The sequence below is a fragment of the Mastigoproctus giganteus genome, chromosome 7, assembly GCF_048544385.1.
Source record: "Mastigoproctus giganteus isolate SK-2022 chromosome 7, ASM4854438v1, whole genome shotgun sequence".
NCBI lineage: Eukaryota > Metazoa > Arthropoda > Arachnida > Uropygi > Thelyphonidae > Mastigoproctus > Mastigoproctus giganteus.
This window is the reverse complement of record NC_143581.1, coordinates 232,772,753-232,795,651: the sequence shown is the minus strand read 5'-3', so window position 1 is coordinate 232,795,651 and position 22,899 is coordinate 232,772,753. Positions and strand designations below refer to the sequence as shown.

The following is a 22,899-nucleotide window of genomic DNA, read 5'->3' as shown; positions in this document are numbered from 1 at the left end:
ATTATCTTTGCCCCACTGGAGAATTACCTGAAGATCGGCATTTAAGGAAATGCTAGCAGATTATCTAGAAGTTGCAGCTGATTGAGCAGGACAAGTTTTCTCAAAATGGACAGTGGAATGCAATGTGCTATCATCGGCAAAACTATGGATAGGATTTCCAGTCAATGGAAGAAGGTCATTAATATACAAAAGGAAAAGAGTGGGGGAAAGAACTGAACCTTGGGGGACACTGGCATTTGTGGAAAAGTTAGAAGACAGAGAGCCATCTACCATCACCCTCAGTGAGCGATCAGAGAGAAAACTGGATAACCAATTACTAAAAACAGTTGGCAAACCATAAGATGGAAGCTTGTTTAGAAGACCTTTATGCCAAACACGATCAAAAGCCTTTGAGATGTCAAGAGCAACTACTTGTGTTTCACCGAACCTTTCCATTGAATTAGTCCATAAATGGGTAACATAAGCCAGAATATCATCAGTGGATCGACACTGACGAAATCCATACTGGCGATCTTTAATCAGATGGAATGTTTCCAGATAGTTTAAAATTTGGCAGTTAATTGATTTCTCCATTACTTTAGAAAGAGTAGAAGTAATTGCAATGGGATGATGATTGGATGGGAGGGATTTGTCACCCTTTTTAGGAACTCGCTGGATATGAGCAAATTTCCAAGCAAAAGGAAAAACACCTTTGGAATAAAAAAGTGAAAAAAGGCGGCAAAGAAAAGGAGTAAGTTCAGGAACACAGGTTTTGAGAACAAGTGGAGAAATACCTGGAGCTTTCTTAGCATCAAGATTCGTCAGAATCCTTCTGACATCCTTTTGACGGAAGACCACAGGAGGCATTGAATGGAGCATGTTGGGAATAGTGGGAGGTGTTTTTATAAGATCGTTGAAAGAAAAATGGGATGCCAGCAGGTCAGATTTATCCTCGGCTGAAGTGACAACAGAGCCATCTGGTTTGGACAGAGGTGGGAGCAGAGATGGGCAAAAGTTGCGGCCAATAGCTTTGGCAAGAGACCAGAATGCTTGGCTACCATTAAGGCAAGAAGCAAGTTTTCTACTCTTAGCCTGTTCAAACTCTTAGTTTGGAATGGTTAATAACTGCTTTACAATTGTTGCGAGCTTTGGTGTAGGCAGAAAATGAAACTAAAGAATTAGAAACAAGCCAATTACGATATGGAACATTCTTCTCTTGAACAGCCTTAGCACATTTATTGGAAAACCAAGGTTTAGATAAAGGATGAGATTTTAAAGTGGAGTGTGGGATAAAGGATTCCATTCCTGCAAGAATAATTTCACTGACACAATCTGAGCAAACGTGGACATCAGGACTTTTGAAACAGTAATCCGACCAAGGAAAAGAAGAAAAGAAGTCTCTCAGATCATCCCATTTTTCATTCTTGTAATGCCAAACAACACGAGGTTTGGAATAGCCATGAGATAAAGGCTCCATTGGAGAAGAGACAATCAACAAGTTGTGATCTGAAGTGCCTAAAGGACCTCTCACTTCGACCGTGTACTTAGAAGGGTTGTTTGTGAGAAAAAGATCCAAGCGTATTGGCTGTACGATTAGGATTGTCCGATATTCTTGTAGGTAAATGAATAATCTGTGCAAGATCATTAGTAATTGCAAAAGCCTCAGCATCTCAACCAGCTGGGTCGGTTTGACTAGAAAACGGAAGCCAGCTGGAGTTGTGAACATTAAAATCACTAAGGAAAATTATCTCACTGTTAGGAAAGTTGCACTGGAGAAAGTCAAGTTTGCAAAGAGAGGAAGTCAAAGAGCTCCAAGTGATTAGTGGAGTTGGGAGAACGGTAGAGACAACAGATGAATTTGACACAATGAGGTAGAGAGATTATAAGCCAGAGAAGATCAAAGAGAGGAGATTCCAAATTGCCAAGTCTCTGACAGGGAATATCAGAACAGACATATGCACATGTACCACCTTTGAGGCGAAAAGAATCATACAGCGAATAATTTGGGCATCTGAGATGAGCAGTAGTTGAATCAACCGATAACTGAGATGCTGTCAGAAAAAGTACATGGGGTTTGGCAGACTGCAAGTGGAAATGGACATCGTTGAGATTAGAATTGAGACCACGTATATTTGTGAAATGAATTAGGAAATGCTTGGGAGGTTTAGATCTTTTCGCAGATAAGCTTGCTCTATTAGTTTGACAATTCATGGTGTATTCAATAGTAAAAAAAAGTGGGTGCAACATGCTGTATGAAGTAATGAAATTTTTGGATATGGCGTACACATGGTAAGAATATAACCAGATCCTTGACATAACGTGGCCTCGACAATGCTCCCCGCATACACACTACTCGGACTCCCTCCAGTCACTATCTGGCAGAGTAGAGGTAGCAAGATTATACACTAGCTGATCCGGAAGCCTCTTAGAGTGTTAGCAATAGGTTCGGTCTGGTGTTCTAACTGGCGGCCGGCCTGCGAACACCGTTTTAGAGCTGTACACTCGAAATGTAAGGAATATTGGATCTCACCATGATGTTCATCATAACCTCAAAAGTCATCAATCATACTGCATGATGGAAGAGATGGGGAAGGGTTGACCGGAACTTAGCTCTACAGACTAAACATGGGTTTCACCACTTCAAGCCTCCAATAAGCAAAGTGGTGGTATTGCACCAGTTGATGAGAGTCATCTACCATCTACTACTACCTTGTAACATAGAGGGACGCCGTTCCTCCGTGTGGTGTGGGCACCATACCTCGACCCCTGGTTACGTTGGTTCACACTTGGATGATCACACACCATGTACTTGTGCATGGAGGTTATACCCAGTATTACTAACAGTTCCACCATCGTGAAGGTGCAAGCTGAGGATTTGGCTGTCACAGACCATCCGGACTTCGCCAAAATTGGGTCCTGCTTGTCTGGAATATCTGACAGAATGTCTGTGACAACCTCAAGGCCCAGCGCCTCCGTAGCCAGGTGGGAAGGAGCAGCAGTGCGTAGCACACGCTTCTTGATTAGACCGGGGTTCGAGCCCGTCACCACCAAATACGGAGGATGCGGAAAGGTTAAGGAATGACCACCGCATATCCTGGAGCAATATGGCCTTAGTTGCTAATGCTCCTAAAAACCAAACAACAACAACAACCTCAAGGCCCAACTGGATAGTAAATGGATGTTGGCTGGTGGCAGCACTTGTTCGGACTGTTTTGAAATGGAGAGCGGGAATTATAGAAGCCAGTTCAGAAGAACAGTGCCCATGGAAGTATCTGTAAAAAAGGCATGCAGCAGAAACAGTACATCTATGAGACAGAGTGTAGAGACTCTGTTAGAGAGGAGTCATTAATTAACTTAACTGGCCTCTTCTGAATGGAATCTAGAAGCCTGAGAAAGGTTTTATGGGAGTACCACCCCAGATGTGGGAACAATATTCCATGGTAGGGTGGATTTTCGATTTGTACAGAATGAACAGCTGTTTGGAAGAAAGTAACGCCGAGAGAGAAAGAGAAAACCAAGTTTTTTAGATGCAGAGGAAGCAATATTTGTAATGTGCTTGTGCCAAGAGAGATTAGAAGTCAGGGTAATCCCCAAAAGAGATATATCATTTTGCCTCGAAATCGGAGTGTCATGAAAGATAAGCATTGGAGCAGAAGAATCCTTTTTGCGAGATATAAGACAAGACTGGGTTTTTGAAGGATTGAAATCAACTAAGTTGTCTTTGTCCCACTGGAGAATTACCTGGAGATTGGCATTTAAGGAATTGGTAGTGGATATTCAAGAAGTTGAAGCTGATTGAGCAGGGCAAGTTTTCTCGAACAGCCGTTCTTCTCTTGAAGAGCCTTAGCACAATTATTAGAAAACCACAGTTTAGATTAAGAACGAGAATTTAAAGTGGAGTGTGGAATGAAGGATTCCATTCCTACAAAAATAATTTCACTGATACAATCTGAGCAAATGTTCACATCAGAAGTTTTGAAACAGTAATCCGACCAAGGAAATGAAGAAAAGAAATCTCTCTCCCATTTTGCATTCTTGTAATGCCAAACAATACAAGGTTGGGAATAGCCACGAGATAAAGGCTCCATTGGAGAAGAGACAATCACCAAGTTGTGATCTGAGGTGCCTAAAGGACCACTTCGACCATGTACTTAGAACGCTTGTTTGTGAGAAAAAGATCAAGCGTGTTGGCTGTATGGTTAGGATTGTCCAGTATTCTTGTAGGTAAATGAACAATGTGTGCAAGGTCATTAGTAATTGCAAAAGCCTCAGCATCTCGACCAGCTGGGTCGGTGTGACTAGAAAATAGAAGCCAGCTGGAGTTGTGAACATTAAAATCGCCAAGGAAAATTACCTCACTGTTAGGAAAGTTGGACTGGAGAAAGTCGTTTCAAAGAGAGGAAGTCAAAGAGTTCCAAGTGATTAGTGGAGTTGGGAGAACGGTAGAGACAACAGATGAATTTGACACAATGAGGTAGAGAGATTTTAAGCTAGAAAAGATCGAAAAGAGGAGATTCCAAATTATCGAGTCTCTGACAGGGAATATCGGGAGGGACATATGCACAAGTACCACCTTTGAGGCGAAGGGAATCATAAAGCAAATAATTTGGGCAACTGAGATGAGCAGTAGTTGAATCAACCGATAACTTAGATTCTGTCAGAGAAAGTACATAGGGTTTGGCAGACTGCAAGTGGAAATGGACATCGTTGAGATTAGAATTGAGGTCACATATATATTTGTGAAATGAACTAGAAAGTGTTTTTGAGGTTTCGATCTTTTCGCAGATAAGCTTATTCTATTAGTTTGACAATTAATGGTGTAGTCAATGGTAAGAAAAAGTGGGGAGGGAGACATGCTATATGAAGTAATGAAATTTTTGGATATGGCATACACGTGGTAAGAATATACCCAGATCCTTGACATAACGTGGCCTTGACAATGCCCCCCCCCGCATACACACTACTCGGACTCCCTCCAGTCACTATCTACTAGCTGATCCTGAAACCTCCTAAAGAGTTACGAATAGCTTCTGTCTGGTGTACTAACTAGCGGCTGGCCTGCTAACACCGTTTTAGAGCGGTACTCACTGTAGTTGATCCCACTGTACAGAATTTAAAAACTGTCTGAGACCACTGTAGCAAGAACCCTTTCCTTTACCCCTGATGGTAATTATATCTTTAACTAAATCCCACATCAGTACACTGTGATCACTGCCACCTAGTGGTTCCTTTATCTGCAAATTCTTAATACACGAATGATCACTGCTGATAACCAGATAAAGAGTATTACCCTCTCTAGTTGCCTCTCAAACATGTTGCTGCAGAAAACAATCATCCAATAAATCCACAAAAGTCTTACTAGTGTGCGAGTGACCAATCCACAAGTTCCAGTCAATATCTGAGAAGTTAAAATACCCCATTATAAGACATTGTGATTTACTAGCCCACTATTTCTCTGTACAATTGTTCGTTGTGCTCATTCGAGTCATTAAGCCTATAACACCCTCCTACTCCTATTTTTGCTTTTGCAAAAATAAGAGTAGGATAACCTATAATTCTCTTTTATGGTAATCCCCAAAACCCTAGTAGGTTTTAAGTTTTCTGTTAATTTCTGTAAATTGTAATTTCCAGAAAATAAAAGTAATAAGAAGGAAGGTTGTTTCAAAGAACAGAAGTAGAAGGGAATAAATGGAGGGAGGGAGGGAGGGAGAGAGAGAGAGAGAGAGAGAGAGAGAGAGAGAGAGAGAGAGAGAGAGAGAGAGAGAGAGAGAAGTTGCCAAAAAAAAATGTATCTCAAGGTAGATCCATGAAATTTTTGTAGAGAGTTAAAACATTATCACCTCTGCTTTTTATTCTGTCCTTTCTCACAGAAAGTTGCTATTACTTTAGTTTCATATGTGACCTTCTGTTTCATCATTTATCTTAAATTTTATAACTAAAACTAAAAAGAGGAAATGTTTTGAAAAGATAAGAATTAAAATCAAAAAGTCACAAATTTAATGCTTGATTTCTGGCATTAAGAAGTGAAGTTGCATGTGAAACTGTTAAGATTTTACAAATATTCCTACCAATTGGTTATGAACTGGAACTTCTTTAATTTACAGCCTTTTACAATTAATAATACAAATTAACTCTAAATAATGAACATTTTGTGTTGTTTCTGAACTGGGGAATTCTTTCTAAAATATTGATGTTTTGTACTTAATGTATAATGGATATTTATTCAGTTTTGTCCTTGAAAATAATGTTTGATATATTTGATTATTTTAGGTTGAAAGGTTACCATCAATCATCAGATTTCTTCTGAAATCAGAAATAGAAATTCACAGGTTACATGCATGTCGCCTCATAGTTAGCTTGATTTCTCTTGAGCCAACCCTAACAGTAAATTCTCTGGTCAAGTGAGTTTCTAAATTGTGAATTTTACGTATACAAATAAAATTATCAAAATATGTTTTCTTTTATTAGCACCATCTGTTCTCTTTATAGGTATTTTTTCCTGTTAGAGAAATATATTATTTTCAAGTGTAGAATGATAAGAAACCTGATGCTCACTTTTAATATGGCAATTTCCTAATGAGATTAAAGCTGGCTGAAATGCATGGTATATCTATATTTTCCAAACCTATTAAGGTTCTTCAAGTACCAGAAATATGAACATTTACAAGTAGTCTGCCCTGCTGTCATTCCATGCACTTAGTGTGGTGCGAAGAGCTGCGAAATTTAATCATGTAAAGCTACAAAATCCAACTGCATTAATTGCTAAGGAGAGCATTCCACATACTCTTGAGTATGCCAGAGCAATAAGGCAACATATGATGAAAAGTTTGCAAAGCAATGCTCCATTGGGAGTCAAATGAAAATGACTGTACTACCAAAAGAGTCATTTATGCCCATTGTTTACAGAGCTCTGAAAAACATGCACAGAAAACACAATCAGCTGCCATTCCAACATTGGTACCTCCTTGTGCTCCAGTGTTACAAAAATTATGTGGTAAAAGTAACAGTACAGAAAACCCAACTGCCACTGGTAGTACAAAAAAAATGGATGTCAAAACCAAGGAGGTGCCTAATAAGTCAGTCTTGGAACACTTTGTGGAAGAATAAATGGACAAAGGATAGTGATCATACTTCCCTAAAAAAAGAAAAGCCCAATTCTGAGAAAAATAAGCTTGCAGCAATTTGGAAGCCACTCACGGATCCACCAAGCCCAAGTAATGGCTGAATTTCTAAATTGGAATTGTAGTGGAGTCCAGCAAATTGCAAAAGAGAAGGCACTCCTGCAAAAGTGTGAACTAGTATGCTTTTGCTTACATGAAACATCTGAAGGAAATGAACACCCCATCATTTGCCACATTACTATTATTCATAAGGATATGAACTACTATTTCTATTATTCATAAGGATATGAATTACTATTTCTATTATTCATAAAATTACTATATTCTTCTATTATTCATAAAATTACTATATTCTTCTATTATTCATAAAATTACTATATTCTTCTATTATTCATAAAATTACTATATTCTTCTATTATTCATAAAATTACTATATTCTTCTATTATTCATAAAATTTTACTTACAACATTACTGTTTTTCAAAAAATTTTGGGATGGCCCTGCTCCACAAATTACAGTGTCTGGAGACTAGGCACCTGCAAGGTGATCTGATTGAGGTGTATAAAGTCTTGAATGGTTTGAGCATGCTCAATGCTGATGGGATTCTTGCTCAGAATAATCACCTGAGAGGGAATAAATTCAAATTGAGGAAAGACGGTTGTAGGATAAATGTGCGGAAGTTTGCCTTTAGACAGCGGGTGGATGATTGCTGGAACAAACTTCCATCTGTCATTCTAGAAGTTGATAGCTTAAACAGATTCAAGGCAGAACTTGACAAACATTTGGAGCGAGTGGACTGGTGAAATTAGGGCGGTTTTTTTTTTTTTTTTGGCTGATGCTATATAAGCTTGCTTTCTTGCATCATGTGCCTTTGCTAATGTTAAACTTCAGTTGCCACTTCTCAGCCCATTAGCCCAACTTATCTACATCCAGTTGGAGTAGCAACAACCTTGCCAACCTTTGTGTCATCTGCAAACTTGGACATTAAACCTCATATATACCTTCTTGAATATCATTAATAAATATACAAAACAAAAATGGGCCCAACACCGAACTCTGGGAAACTCCACTAATAACATTTTGTCCACGAACAGCAGTGTCCATTAGCATTAGTAGAGGCATTTGATGCAAGAAAGCAAGCTTATTCAGCATCAGCCAAAAAAAAAAAAAAAAAAACCACTTCCACTTCACCCCTCTGTTTGTTCAAAATACCTGTCCAGCTGAGCCTTAAACTTATTTAGGCTATCAACTTCCACGACAAGGGATGGAAGTCTGTTCCACCAACCAACCACCCGCTGGCTAAAGGCAAATTTCCACACGTCTATCCTACATCTGTCTTTCCTCAATTTGAATTTATGCCTTCTCAGGTGATTATTCTGAGCAAGAGGAAGAATCCCATTAGCATTGAGCATGCTCAAACCATTCAAGGCTTTATACACCTCTATCAGATCACCTCGCTGGTGCCTAGTCTCCAGATACTAATTTGCAAAACTTAAGCCTTTCTTCGTAAGAGCACCCCTTTGTTCCATTCACTAATCTTGTTGTCCTTCTCTGTACTCGTTCCAGCAGCTCTACATCCTTCTTGAAATGAGGTCTCCAGACCTGTATACAGTACTCTAGGTGTGGCCTGACCATTGCCTTATATAAGGGAAATTCACCTCCTTATCCCTGCTAGAAAAATTCCTATATATCATTGACAATACACCATGAGCTACTCTTGCAGCCCGTCTGCACTGCTCAGAGAACTTCATATCTGCCTGCACAACCACCCCCAGGTCCTTTTCATTCTCTACCACTGTCAGTGTAGTACCACAGAGTTGATATGTTGCTCTGGGGTTGCTGTTTCCCATGTGTAGTACTTTACATTTGTCAATGTTAAACTTCATTTGCCACCTTTCAGCCGATCTGCTCAACCTTTCCAGATCCTGTTGCAGCAGCATAGTGTCAGTAGTGTCCTTGACAACCCTGCCTACCTTTGTATCGTCTGCAAACTTCGACATTAAGCTTGATATACCATCATCAATATCATTTATGAATACAGAAAACAATAATGGACCCAACACTGAGCCCTGAGAGACTCCACTAATAACATTAGTCCACGATGAGCAGTGTCCATTGATTACCACTCTCTGTCTTCTCCCCCTCAGCCACCCCTTTATCCACAGCAGCAATTTGCCTCCAATGTCACACTGCTCCAATTTGTGCAGCAGTCTTCCATGTGCAACAGTATCAAAAGCCTTACTAAGATCCAAATATATAATATCAAAGTTATTCCCTGCACCCAGTTCCTTTGTGACTGCATCATAGTATCCAATCAATTTGGTCAGGCAAGACTTCCCCTTAACAAAGCCATGCTGTGTCCGAGCTATAACTGAAGTCTTGTCTAAATGATCCTGTAGTACTTCTTTAACTAGTGCCTCCATTAATTTTCCTGGAACAGAAGTTAAACTCACAGGTCTATAATTACTTGTGTCAGCCTTTGATCCTCCTTTGTGAATTGGGGTCACATTTGCACATCTCCAGTCCGTGGGTACCTCCCCTGAGTCCAAGGAAGCTCTCATAATTATGGCTAAGGGTTTGCTTACTTCCTTTGCTGCCTCCTTTAATATAACTGGATAGATCCCATCCACCCCATGTGCCTTTCTTGTGTTTATCTTCAACAATTTCTCCTCCACTTTACTCTCAGTTATTACAAGATTCTCTAGCTTACTCCTAGAGTTGAATACACCTCTGGCTTTCCCCTCGCTAAATAACTCCTCATGTGTGAATGTCGATGCAAAATATTCATTTAGTTTGTGAGCTACCTGAGCAGGATCATCAACAGTTGACCCATCGATATCAAGTGGACCAATCTGATTCATCCCCTTCCTTCTAGAGTTTACGTAAGTAAAGAACTCTTTGCTGTTTTTCTTTGCATTCCTTGCCAAAGATTTCTCGTAATCTGCCTCGCCTGCCTAACCTCCTTTGTAACTTGGTTACAGATCAACTTGTATCTATCATAGGCTTCTGTGTCATGTGTTAATTTGTATGTATCCCATGCATGTTTCTTCTCTGCCATATGCCTCATCAGTTCATCTGATATCTATTTAGGCCTAAACCTTGAACAATATTTCTTAGTTAGTATGTAAAGCCTAGTAGCTTCCAAGATAATTTCTTTGAATGCTTCCCATTTTGAATTTGCTGTTGGTAACATCATCAGTTGGTCCCACTGTATAGAATTTAAATACTGTCGCAGTCCATTGTAGTCGCCTTTACGAAAGCAATAACCCTTCCCTTTACCCCTTATGGTAGTTACCTCTTTGAGTAAATCCCACTTCAGCACACTGTGATCACTGCCACCTAGTGGTTCATTTATCTGCAGATTCTTAATGTATGAAGAATCACTGCTGATAATCATATCAAGAGTATTCCTCCCTCTAGTTGCCTCCTGAACATGCTTATGTAGAAAACAATCATTCAATAAATCCACAAAAGCCTTGCTAGTGTGTGAGTGACCAGCCCCCAAATTCCAGTCAATATCTGGGAAATTAAAATCTCCCATTATAAGACTCTCTGATTTACTGGCCCACTCTATTTCCCTGTACAGTTTCTTATTGTACTCATCAGAGTCATTACGCCTATAGCACACTCCTACTCTCAATTTTGATCTCCCAATGCTTATGTCACACCAAACTGACTCGACACTGCACTGTCCAGCGATGTCCACTGGCTTCACTTCCTTGGATTTTATGTATTTCTTAACTAATAGCATAACCCCTCCTCCCTTCCTATCCAGTCTATCCTTTCTGTAGACGTTGTACTCCCCAAATTCCAGTTCTGCATTCCTTATATCTGTGTGACACCACCTCTCTGATATCCCAACAATATCTGCCTTTGATGTTTTGAGCAATACCTCAAATTCATCAAATTTATTTACTAAACTCCTAGCATTGGTGTACACGCAAGTATACATGCACCTATTTCTATTCTTAGCTACCCTAACACAACCCATGTGTTTACTTGTACCGCAATGACTCCCAGCAGTCTCTGAAATATCCTGCATCTTGTTTTTCAGGCTTCTGCTCATTCCAATAGAAGCAATGCAAGAATCTCTTTCACCTCTGCCGGTGGCTACTGTTAATCCATTAGTCTTTGTCTCCCCCCAAGCTAGCAGTTTTCCGACCCACCTAACACTGCCTCAATAGCATCAGCAAATATTCTTGCACCCTTTCTATTTAAGTGTATCCCATCCCTGTAGAAGCAATCTCTCCTGTTAACAAGTACAGTCCAGGCTGAAAAAAATTCTACCCCTTGAGTCTTGCACAATCTTTCCAGAGCCGAATTGATCGACAAGGCTCTCATCATATACTCCCTCCTATCGTGTGTGGGCAGAATTGCAGACACTTTCAAATTCAACCCTATTTCACGGCTTTTTTTCAACAGTGACCTGTACTTGTTAAGCAATTCTGCCGGTCTCCTACTCTTGATATCATTAGTGCCAACGTGTACAACTATATCACCTTTTGTGCCCTTAAAAGATGATATCTGCTCTACAACGTTATCAACCTTTGCCCCTGGCAGACATACCCTGGTCCTGTCCTGGTCCATTGATTAACACTCTCTGTCGTCTCCCACTCAACCATCCCTTTATCCATTGTAGCAACTTACCCTTAATGCCATACCTCTCCAATTTGTACAGCAGTCTTCCATGTATCAAAAGTATCAAAAGCAACAGTATCAAAAGTTTCCTGAAATCCAAGTATATGATATCAAAATTATTTTTGGCATTCAGTTCCTTTGTCACCACATCATAGTATCCAATCTAATTGGTCAGACAAGACCTCCCTTTAACAAACCCATGCTGTGTCTTAACTATTACTGCAGTCTTGTCTAGATGATCCTGCAAAGCTTCTTTAACCAGTGATTCCATTATGTTCCCTGGAACACAAGTTAAACTAACAGGTCTGTAGTTACTTGTGTCACCTTTTGAACCCCTTTGTGAATTGGTGATACATTTGCACATCTCCGGTCCATGGGGACCTCCCCTGATTCCAAGGAAGCTCTCATAATTATGGCTAAGGGTTTGCTTACTTCCTTTGCTGCCTCCTTTAATATAATTGGACAGATCCTGTCCACCCCAGGTGCCTTCCTTATGTTTAACTGGAACAATTTCTCCTCCATTTTGCTCTCGGTTATTACAAAATGACTTAGCTTCCTGTTAGCGTTTGATAAACTTCTGGCATTTCCCTCATTGAATGACTCCTCGTGTGGATGTAGATGCAAAATACTCATTCAGTTTATCAGCTACCTGAGCATGATCATCAAGAGTCAACCCATCTATGTTAAGTGGTCCGATCTGATTCATCCCTTTCCTTCTAGAGTTTACATAAGTAAAGGACTCTTTGCTGTTTTTATTTGCATCCTCTGCCAAAGATTACTCGTAATCTGCCTTCGCCTGCTTAACCTCCTTTGTGACTTGATTACAGACTAGTTTGTACCTGTCATGGCTTCTGTCTCATCTGATACTTTATATGCATCCCATACATTTTATTCTCTGCCACGAGCCTCTTTGGTTCATCTGACATCTGAATGAAAAGTCAAGTAGCCTCCAAAATTAAGTCTCTGAAGGCTTCCCACTTAGAATCCAACTTTGGTAACATCATCAGTTGATCCCACTGTACAAAATTTAAAAACTGTCTGAGACCTCTGTAGTCACCTTTACGAAAGCAAAAACCCTTCCCTTTAGCCTTGATAGTAGTTACATCTTTAAGTAATTCCCACATTGGCACATTGTGATCACTGTCACCCAGTGGTTCCTTTATCTGCAACTTCTTAACGCATGAATAATTACTGCTGATAATCAGATTAAGAGTATTACTCCTTATGGTTGCCTCTCGAACATGTTGCTGTAGAAAACAGTCTTCCAATAAATCGACAAAAGTCTTGCTAGTGTGCAAGTGATCAATCCATAAGTTCCAGTCAATATCTGGAAAGTAAAAATTCCCCATTATAAGACATTTTGATTTACTGGCCCACTCTATTTCTATGCAAAATTGTTTATTATACTCATCAGATTCATTAGGCCTATAATACACACCTACTCTCATTTTCCCTTTCCCAGTGCTTATTTCATACCAAACAGACTCAACACTGCATTGTCCACCAACATCAATTAGATGCACTTCCTTAGATTTTCTGTGTTTCTTAACTAACAGGATAACCCCTTCTTGTCCTGTCTATCCTTCCTGTACACATTGTACTCCCCAAATTCCAATTCTGCACTGCTTATATCTGTGTGACACCACGTCTGTGATATCCCAACAATGTCTTCCTTTGATATCTTAACTAGCACTTCAAGTTCATAAAATTTATTAATTGTACTCCAAGCATTGGTGTACATGAAAGTACACATGCACCTGTTCCTACTCTTAAGTACCCTAACACAGCCCATGTATTTACTTGTTCCACTATGACTCCCAACAGTCCTGGAAATCTCCATTATCTTGCTTTCCAGGCTGCTGCTCATTGTAAAAGAAGCAGTGCAAGGATCACTTTTGCCTCTGCCATTGTTAACCTTTTAGTCTGTGTATCCCCCCCCCCCCAAGCTAGCAGTTTTCCAACCCACCTAACACTGCCTTGATAGCATCCTCGATAGAAGGTCAAATGAGACCTAAATACCAAAAGGTTCTTGTAGAGAGCAAGAATGGAAAGCTGCCTTTCCTTTTTAACTACTAATCCTTATTAATCTCCAATTGGTCACACCAGGAACTGCTCCTGCTTCCACCTAGCAACACCCAGACACCTTAGCAGATCAAATAATCTGCCAAGGGCCAAAAACAGCAAATATGGATCATAATGTGTTTCTGTCTTTAGAGCTGACAAGCTCTTGACCAGAAACTGAACACAACATGTTGCACCGCAAAGGCTTTAAAACCAATCCCTCAACAGATTTACTGCATTTCTAATAATACATTGACTTGCAGATCAGTCTCTCGGTGAACTATTTCCAGAAACAGCTGGAAAGTCTTGCAGGAGCTCCTAAGACAGTCAAGAGTCTGCAATCATAGGACCTACTAGTATAAATGCAAATTTCTGCACATATATTCTACAACTGTCTTTCCTCAATGTGAATGTATGCCTCCTCAGGTGTGCAATCTGAGCAAGAGGAAGAATCCCATCACCAATGAGCTTGCTCAGGCCATTTCAGGCCTTATAACTTTCAATCAGTTCACCTCACCAGTGCCTAGTCTCCAGATGCTACAATTTGCAGAACTTAAGCTTTTCTTGGTGCTGCCTCTGTAGCCAAGTAGGCAGGAGCAGCAGTGCATAGCACACGTTTCTTGATTAGACCGGGGTTCGAGCCCATGACCACCAAATACAGAGGATGCGGAAAGGTCAGGGAATGACCTCCGCATATCCCTGGAGCAATATGGCCTTAGTTGCTAATGCTCCTAAAAACCAAATAACAACAAAACCTTTCTTGGTAAAAGCAATCCTTTGTTCCCCTCACCAATCTTGCTGCCCTTCTCTGTACTTGTTTGAGCAGCTTTACATCCTTCCTAAAATGAAGCCTCCAGACCTGTCTGCAGTACTCAAGGTTTGGCCTGACCATTGCCTTATACAAAGGGATAATCACCTCCGTATGTTTGTTATTTGTTTGGCGATTTATTAGGCACATCGGTAACTATGGCCATAGTATACCACCACCTCATTATCCCTGCTAGCAAAATTCCAGTACTTCATATCTGACTGCACAATTACCCCCAGATCTTTGCATTCTCCACTACCCAAAGTGTAGTACCACAGAGTTAGTACATTACTCTAGGGTTACTGCTACCCATATGCAGTACTTTGTATTTCTCAATGTTATATTTCAGTTGCCACCTCTCAGCCCAACTGCCCAACTTTTCTAGGTCCTGTTGTAGTAGTGTACAGTCACTTCTGTCATTAACAACCCAGCCAACCTGTGTATCATCTACAAAATTGGACATTAAGGCTCAAATACCTTAATCGATATCATTGATAAATATAGAAAACACCAATGGTCCCAACACCGAACCTTGGGAGACTCCATTAATAACACTAGTCATACAATGACACAAAGAGCAGTGTCCATTGATTACCACTCTGTCTTCTTCCACTCAACCACCCCTTTATTCATAGCAGCAACTTGCCCCTAATGCTATACTGCTCCAATTTTTACAGTAGTCTTTTATGTGCTACAGTATCAAAAGCTTTTCTGAAATACAGATATATGATATCAAAATTATTTTTTGAATCCAGTTCCTTTGTGACCACATCATAGAATCCAATCAAATTGCTCAGACAAGACTTTCCCTTAACAAACCCATGCTGAACTATAACTCCAGTCTTGTCTAGTTGATCCTGCAATGCTTCCTAACCAGTGATTCCATTATTTTCCCCAGCACAGAAGTTAAACTAAAAGGTCTGTAATTACTCGTGTCACTCTTTGATCCCCCTTGAATCCAGTCTGTGGGGAACTACCTGAATCCAAAGATGCTATCATAATTATGGCAAATGGTTTGCTTACTTCCCAGCAAGGGAAGTAAGCAAACCTCAATATAACTGGATAGATCCTATCTGCCCCAGGTGCCTTTCATATGTTTAACTTCAACAATTTCTCCTCCACTTTTCTCTCATTTATTACAAAATCATTTAGCTCCCTGTTAGTTTGATAAACTTCTGACCTCCACTTCCTTACAGAATTCCTCATGTGTGAATTAAGATACAAAATGCTCATTCAGTTTGTCAGCTACCTGAGCAGGATCATCAACAATTGAACCATCAATATCAAATGGACCAATCTAATTCATTCCATTCCTACTAGAGTTTACATAAGTAAAGCTGACTTTGCTGTTTATCTTTGCATCCTTTTCTAAAGCTTTTTTGCCTTCACTTGCCTAACCTCCTTTGTTACTTGATGACATACTAGCTTATATCTACCATAGGCCTCTGTGTCGCTTGATAATTTATGTGCATCCCATGCAACTTTCTTCTTTGCTGCGAGTCTCATTAGTTTATCTGACATCCATTTAGGCTTAGATTTTGAACAGTATTTCTTAGTTGCTGTGAAAAACCTACTAGTATCCAAGTTTAATTCCTTGAATGCTTTCCATTTAGAATTTGCTGTTGGTCCCACTGAATATAGAATTTAAACTGTGTGAGACCATTGTAGTCACCTTTATGAAAGCAAAAACCTATCCCTTTATACTTGATGGTAGTTACATCTTTGAGTAAATTCCTCACTATACTGTGATCACTGCTATCTGTTGGTTCCTTTATCTGCTGATTCTTAATGCAAGAATAATCATTGCTAATAATCAGATCAGGAGTATTACTCCCTCTTTTTGCCTCTCGAAAATGCTGCTGTAGACAACAATCATTCAATAAATCCACAAAAGTCTTGCTAGTGTGCAAGTGATCAAACCACAAGTTTCAATTAATATCCTGGAAGTTAAAATTCCCCATTATAAAACATTGATTTACTGTCCTGCTCTATTTCTCTGTACGGTTGTTTGTTGTACTCATCAGATTCATTAGGCCTATAACAAACTCGTATTCTCATTTTTGCTTTCCCAGTGCTTATGTCACACCAAATTGACTCAACATTGCATGTTCCACTCATGTCAACTGGATGCATTGCCTTAGATTTTGTTTCTTAACTAACAACATAACCCTCCTCCCTTCCTTTCCTTTCTGTACACATTGTACTCCTCAAATTCCAATTCTGCATTCCTTATATCTGTATGACACCACATCTCCCACGTACCAACAATATCCACCGTTGATGTCTTGTCGAGCACTTCAATTCATCAAATTTAATTACTATACTCCCAGCATTTTTGTACATGCAAGCATACATGCACATGTTCTTACTCTTATTTACCCTAACATAACCCATGTATTTACTTGTTCCATGATGACTCGCAGCAGTCCTTGGAATTCCAGTCACCTTGCTTCCCAAGCTGCTGCTCATTCCAGTAAAAGCAGTGCAAAAATCTCTTTCACCTCTGCATGTAGCTGCTGTTAATCTATTAGTCTGTGAATCCTCCCAAAGCGAGCAGTTTTCTGATCCACCTGATACTCCCTCGATAGCAACATTCTTGACAACATTCAACAAATAGTCTTGCATTTAAGTATTTCCCTTCAGTGTGGAAGCAGTTTTCCTGTTATAAAAGCACAGACCACACTGAGAAAAATTTGCCTCATAAGCCTTGCATAGTCCTGGAAGTCTTGTAAGTCAATTCCACCCAGGGTCGAATTGATTTACAAGACTCTCATCATATACTCTCTCCTATCATGTCTGGGCAGAATTGCAGACACTTTCAAATTCAGCCCTAACTTGTGACTTTTATTCAAAATTGATCTGTACTTGTTAAGTAAGACCACAGATCTCTCGTACTCAATGTCATTAGTCCCAACGTGTACAATATCACCTTTTTTGCCCTTAAAACATGTCTGCTCTACAATGTCATTAGCATTATCAATGATAAGATATAATCCTCATGCATTACTGTCCAGGATTCAGCAGAAGATATATTCTCTTTGTGAATCTACATTTGATATACACGTCTGCTGGATACAAACCAACATTGGGACTAGGGGTAATGATCTGGCAGATGCTGCAGCCAGACCAGCACAATCCCAGAGCAATCACAGCCTGCTAGTCCCCTATACAGACTACAGGTGCGATAAAAAATGCTTTCCACTACTGGAAAGCATTCCACTACTGCTGGCAACAAACAAGCAAAAACAAAACAACAAACCACCATTGCATGGACAGGCCACAAACAAGTAGTATTAAATTAAGGCTCTAGTCCAAACATGGCTGTCTAGTCTGCACAGGAACCATAAAGAGGAATTTGTTCTTGTTTGCCTCTGCATAAGACATAGTTGTCTTGCGCATTCTTTTCTGCTGAGGGCGGATAACCCTCCTGTGTGTGTGAGCATAGTCACACCATTTTAATCATTACACATATTTTAACTGAATGTCCATGTTTTAGACATGAATTATGTACACTGGTGAGCCAAAACATTATGACAAGCAAGTCATTATTCAAATTGAAACAACTGAAGGTGAACTGTGGAGCATGCGCGGGTTGGGATATAGTATAAAAAACACCTGATATTGAGCTCCGTTAATGAGTGTTACTCTTGTTCTTCAGATGGGGAAAGACAGGAGACTTAAGCGAGTTTGACAAAGGCCAAATTGTAATGGCAAGACAACTGGGTCAGAGTATATCCGAAAGGGCATGGCTTGTGGGATGCTCACGGTCAACCATGGTTAGTACTTACCGAAAATGGTCCAAGGAGGGAAACTCACGAACCACCGACGAGGTGTTGGACAACCATGGCTCATCGATGCTCGAGGTGAGCAAAGGCTCTCCCGGATGGTACACAGCAACAGAAGGGGACTGTGGTGCGACTCGCCGGTAATTGGAATGCTGGTGATGGGAGTAATGTGTCACAACATGCAGTAAATCGAACCCTCCTGAAAATGGGGCTGCGTAGCCACAGGCTGCTCTGAGTGGCCATGCTAACCATGGTTCACTGGCAACAGTGCCTACAGTGGGCACGCGACCATCGAAACTGGACCTTGAGTGATTGGAAGAAGTTTGTCTGGTTCGATGAATCGCATTTCCTGTTGCACCATATGGATGGCCAGGTACGTGTGCATCATTTACCTGTGGAAGTGATGGCACCTGGATGCACTGTGGGACAAAAACAAGCCAGTGGCGATGGGGGTCATGTTTTGAGCAATGTTCTGCTGGGATACCCTGGGTCCAGCCATCCATGTGCTGGGCACTCAGACGTCTGTCACCTACCTAAACATCATTGCTGACCAGGAATACACTCTTTCATGGCAACAGTCTTCCCCTCTAGTGTTGCTGTCTTTCAGCAGGATAATGCACCATGCCACACCACCCGGATTGTTCGAGAGTGGTTCACGGAACATGAGGAAGACTTTCGGGTATTGTCCTGGACTCCAAATTCCCCAGACATCAATCCCATTGAGCATCTGTGGTGTGTGTTGGAACAGAAACTCCGATCTGTGGCATCTCAACCATGGACCTTACAGGAGTTAAAGGATCTGCTGGTTACGTGTTGGTACCAGATACCGCAAGACGCATTTAGAAATCTTGTAATATCCATGCCTTGCCGGGTATGAGCTGTTTTGGCTGCACATGGAGGACCAACATCATATTAGGTAGATGGTCATAATGTTTTGGCTCATTGGTGTATATTCCTTTTAGCCATCTGACTGAACCCCATACACTCTCAGATACTCCCTGACAATGACCATGTGTCAGCTGTTTAAATTATTTAAGATTAATTAACTTATTTAATAGTATTTAAGTATACTCTTTTATTGCATATAGTTTTTATATATCATTTATCCTTTTTCCATGTTTTCTACTTCTTTATAGTTTATAATTTTTTTTACATAGTGCCTAACTTTCATTGTTACTGTAGTATTTTATTGCCGTTTTACCTTTTTCATAATTATAACTGTTTTCAATTCATTTACCTGCTTCAATTCATTGGTGCATTACAGTCTCTGTTGCTGATCTACCAATAAACTACACACCAAACCAAACCTAGTTTCTGTTTTTGCAATGTTCATGTCTGGGGTTTTATATTGCTGGTTCTCCCACGTAAAGTTCCAACACCAATTTGTTGGACCAGTCCATACCTAGCAGTATGTTATCTCCTCCCATTCATGGTTAAAAACAAAACTGAAGGGCAGACAAGCCTGTTGGAACACAGCAGTGAGTGTGGACAAGCCGAACATTGCTGAGTGCTCGTCTCCTTTGACTCATGCCACATTTACTTACAAGTGATGGGAAGTACAAGCTACACAGTCTTCAGCAAGCCATACCAATTGGCTATCATTGATGATAGCTACATAGCCCTATTTATTTATTTTTATTACTTTTGCCTAAATTTTACCTCACATAATATAAATTAATGGTAGTAGTGGGTTGATATGCTAAATAAGCAGCGCCTGTGCTGCCATCTATTCCTTTCCTTTCTATTATATAAGCTGGTTAAGCTTGCATTATGTCAGTGGTGTGGCTCTGATCTAGAGTGCTGTCCGTTCTATAGATTATTTTTCGCTGCATAAGGACCACCGCCATGCAAATCCTCTGCATTGGTTGATTTATCGGAGAATGGAGGGGTGGTTTGGTTCTTCGATATTTCTGCCTCTGCGATGATTTGTATGACGATTGAAATGCAGCGATTCCATCACCATTATTGGCCTCGTGGTCCTCTGTCGATATGGGGCATGATGGTCAGTCTATTATTTTGATATTTTAGTTTTTTGGTAGTTTCTTTAACCCTTTTTTTGGTGATATTTCACGTCTTTTGGAACTGGTACCTTCGAGGGGGTTCCGCTAAATTATTTATAATTGGCATTATTTTAAATTTACATCATGTTTTATTAATTTGGTTTAATGACTTAATTGACTAAATTATACAGGGGATTATCGACTACCTTTTTGTCCTATTATCCCTACTTTCCCTTCCCTGTTTGTTTATTTTATATTGTTTTGTTTCGCTCTGCATTATTGCCATACTACTGGCTGATGTTTTTATTTTAAATATTATATTTATTTTATTTTATTTTAAATATCATATTTATTTTAATTATCAGATATAATTAGGCATCATGTGGAGGATGTGCATTTGCTGCCTCTAATGATAGCTACATAGCCCTATTTATTTATTTTTATTACTTTTGCCTAAATTTTACCTCACATAATATATATATATATATATATATATATAAATATTTCTAATTGTGTGCATGTGGTTCCTCCCTTCTCTTTATTCCTAGTGAAGGTGTTGACTCTCTTTTGGAGACCTTATTCACACTACCAGGAGTGAATGACATAGTGATTAATTTGCTGCTTCGAAGGACATCTAGGTTGTCAGTTGTGGCAACATAACATTGGTTCCCATGTTTGATGAAGTCACTGTAAATAGTGAAAAAAATTCTAGTCTAGCTTTTTTTTTTGTGTTTGTTACTTACTTGCATCTTCTTGTGATATTAGATATCGTTTTATATAATATAAAGAATGTATCATTTTCCAGAATATAATTAGTTATTTACAAATGGCATTTTCTTTAAATGAATAATTTCTATTTCTAAAATCAGAGCATTCATTCATATATGCAAGCGGAAAATATAGTGTTGAAACAAGTTAGTTGTCAGAGGAGCATAAAGAATTTTAACTTAAAATCTTTATTTTTGAACAAGAAAATGAAAATATTCTCCATGATAAGCATAATGGAGAATATTTTGAAAATCTTTGCTAGATATTTAAAATATAATTTCGGCAACTCACTTTTTCTTATTAATCAGTATATTGTGTCATGCTGTATAGCCTCTACTTGTTTCATGCTAGAGAAAGCAAAATAAACTTAATTCTGTGAATGACAGAAATCCTTTTCAAAATTTAGACACACACATAAGTAGCTTAAGATGTTAAGATTTTAATGCATTATCTTGTGAACCATCTGTGATATCACTGTGTGGACAACTTATATAGAGTGTCTGCAGGGTTTTGCTAACATAAATTCTTGTGGTTGCAGTGAAAATTTTCTTCTTGTCATCTTGGTAAACAGTTAGCTGTGGTAAATACTATATGTAATGGCTGGTATTTTTATAGTGGCACATGTAAAAATAAAACCATAATATAGATATATATGTAACCAAATATATATGTATATATATAGGGAAGATCCTAGGGTACTACAGAGATCCTTTAAATATTTATTTAAACATCCTTCTGTTCTGCATATTCATGTTTCATACTTGCTTGTATAGAGCAATCAAGAAAATTTTCTCATATTACTATATATAAACAGTTCTTTAAAATTAGTTGCTGTCAATATGTTGACTTAAAAAGCATAACTTTGTTCACAAAGGGTGGTGGGGGATATAAATCCTAATATGTTTATGTATATTGTTAATGGTGCTGACTCACAAAATTTCATGTGCAAATATTGTGGCATAATGTACAATAGAAGCTCATTCCATCAGGAAAGCTTCAGCCTTTCTGTATGTCCTTGCATTTTTTTCCTGAAGAATTTAGCATTCTATGGCTTTGTGCATATTTTTGAGGGAAGTAGTTGCTAGAATATAAAGATTTTAAATTTGTTGCAGTCAGAATGTATTATATGCTGTGCTGAAGTAATGAGATACACAATTAAAATGGCCACATTAAAGGTGATTATTTAGCATTTCGGTTTTATTTTCACCTTCCTGAATCAAATGATGCAAAGATTTATAATCATAGCCCATCTAGTCCTAAAACTGCATCATCAGACTTGGTTTTGTTTATTAATTAATGAAACAGATCATGTTGTCTCAAATTTTACACCGAAGTTGATAATTGTAATGATATTTCCTTAACTTCTAATTTGGTTAATTATTTTAATTTCATGTAATTTTTAACAACTGCTGATGAGATTGCATTAAAAATGTGAATCTTAAGTCTACAAAATCTCAGAATGAAATAGAAAAGGGCAAACTTATTCTACTATTTTTGCTGCTTTTGTTTTGAGTTTAATTTATGATTGAATGTATTATTTTTAATTTGAAGTTTTATAGATTTCATCTTAAATGATTTTTCCTCCTGGATCATTGAAGCTGTACGTGTTATTGAGGTTTAGATTTGCAATAGTTTTTTTCTTATAAGAGACTGTTAATGAAAGGAATGCAAATAAGGTCAGGGAATAAAAATTCATGATCATTATCATGTTTATTAAATATGTATCAAAGTCCACTTAA

General features: G+C 39.0%; 1 protein-coding gene across 3 annotated transcripts in view; it reads left to right on the top strand.

Moving 5' to 3' along the window:
- The window catches only part of LOC150083773 (uncharacterized), a 158,132-nt gene extending 136,620 nt beyond the window's left edge, over positions 1-21,512 (top strand). For 2 of the 3 annotated variants that reach the window (XM_090377479.1, XM_090377481.1), the window contains 2 exons: positions 6,250-6,380; positions 20,941-21,512. In XM_090377479.1, the coding sequence (XP_090233605.1) occupies positions 6,250-6,380; positions 20,941-21,052 (243 nt within the window). In that variant the 3' untranslated portion in view covers positions 21,053-21,512. The remainder of the gene's footprint in view (positions 1-6,249; positions 6,381-20,940) is intronic. The other variant, XM_090377480.1, reaches the window with a different exon arrangement.
- Positions 21,513-22,899: the final 1,387 nt, after the last annotated feature.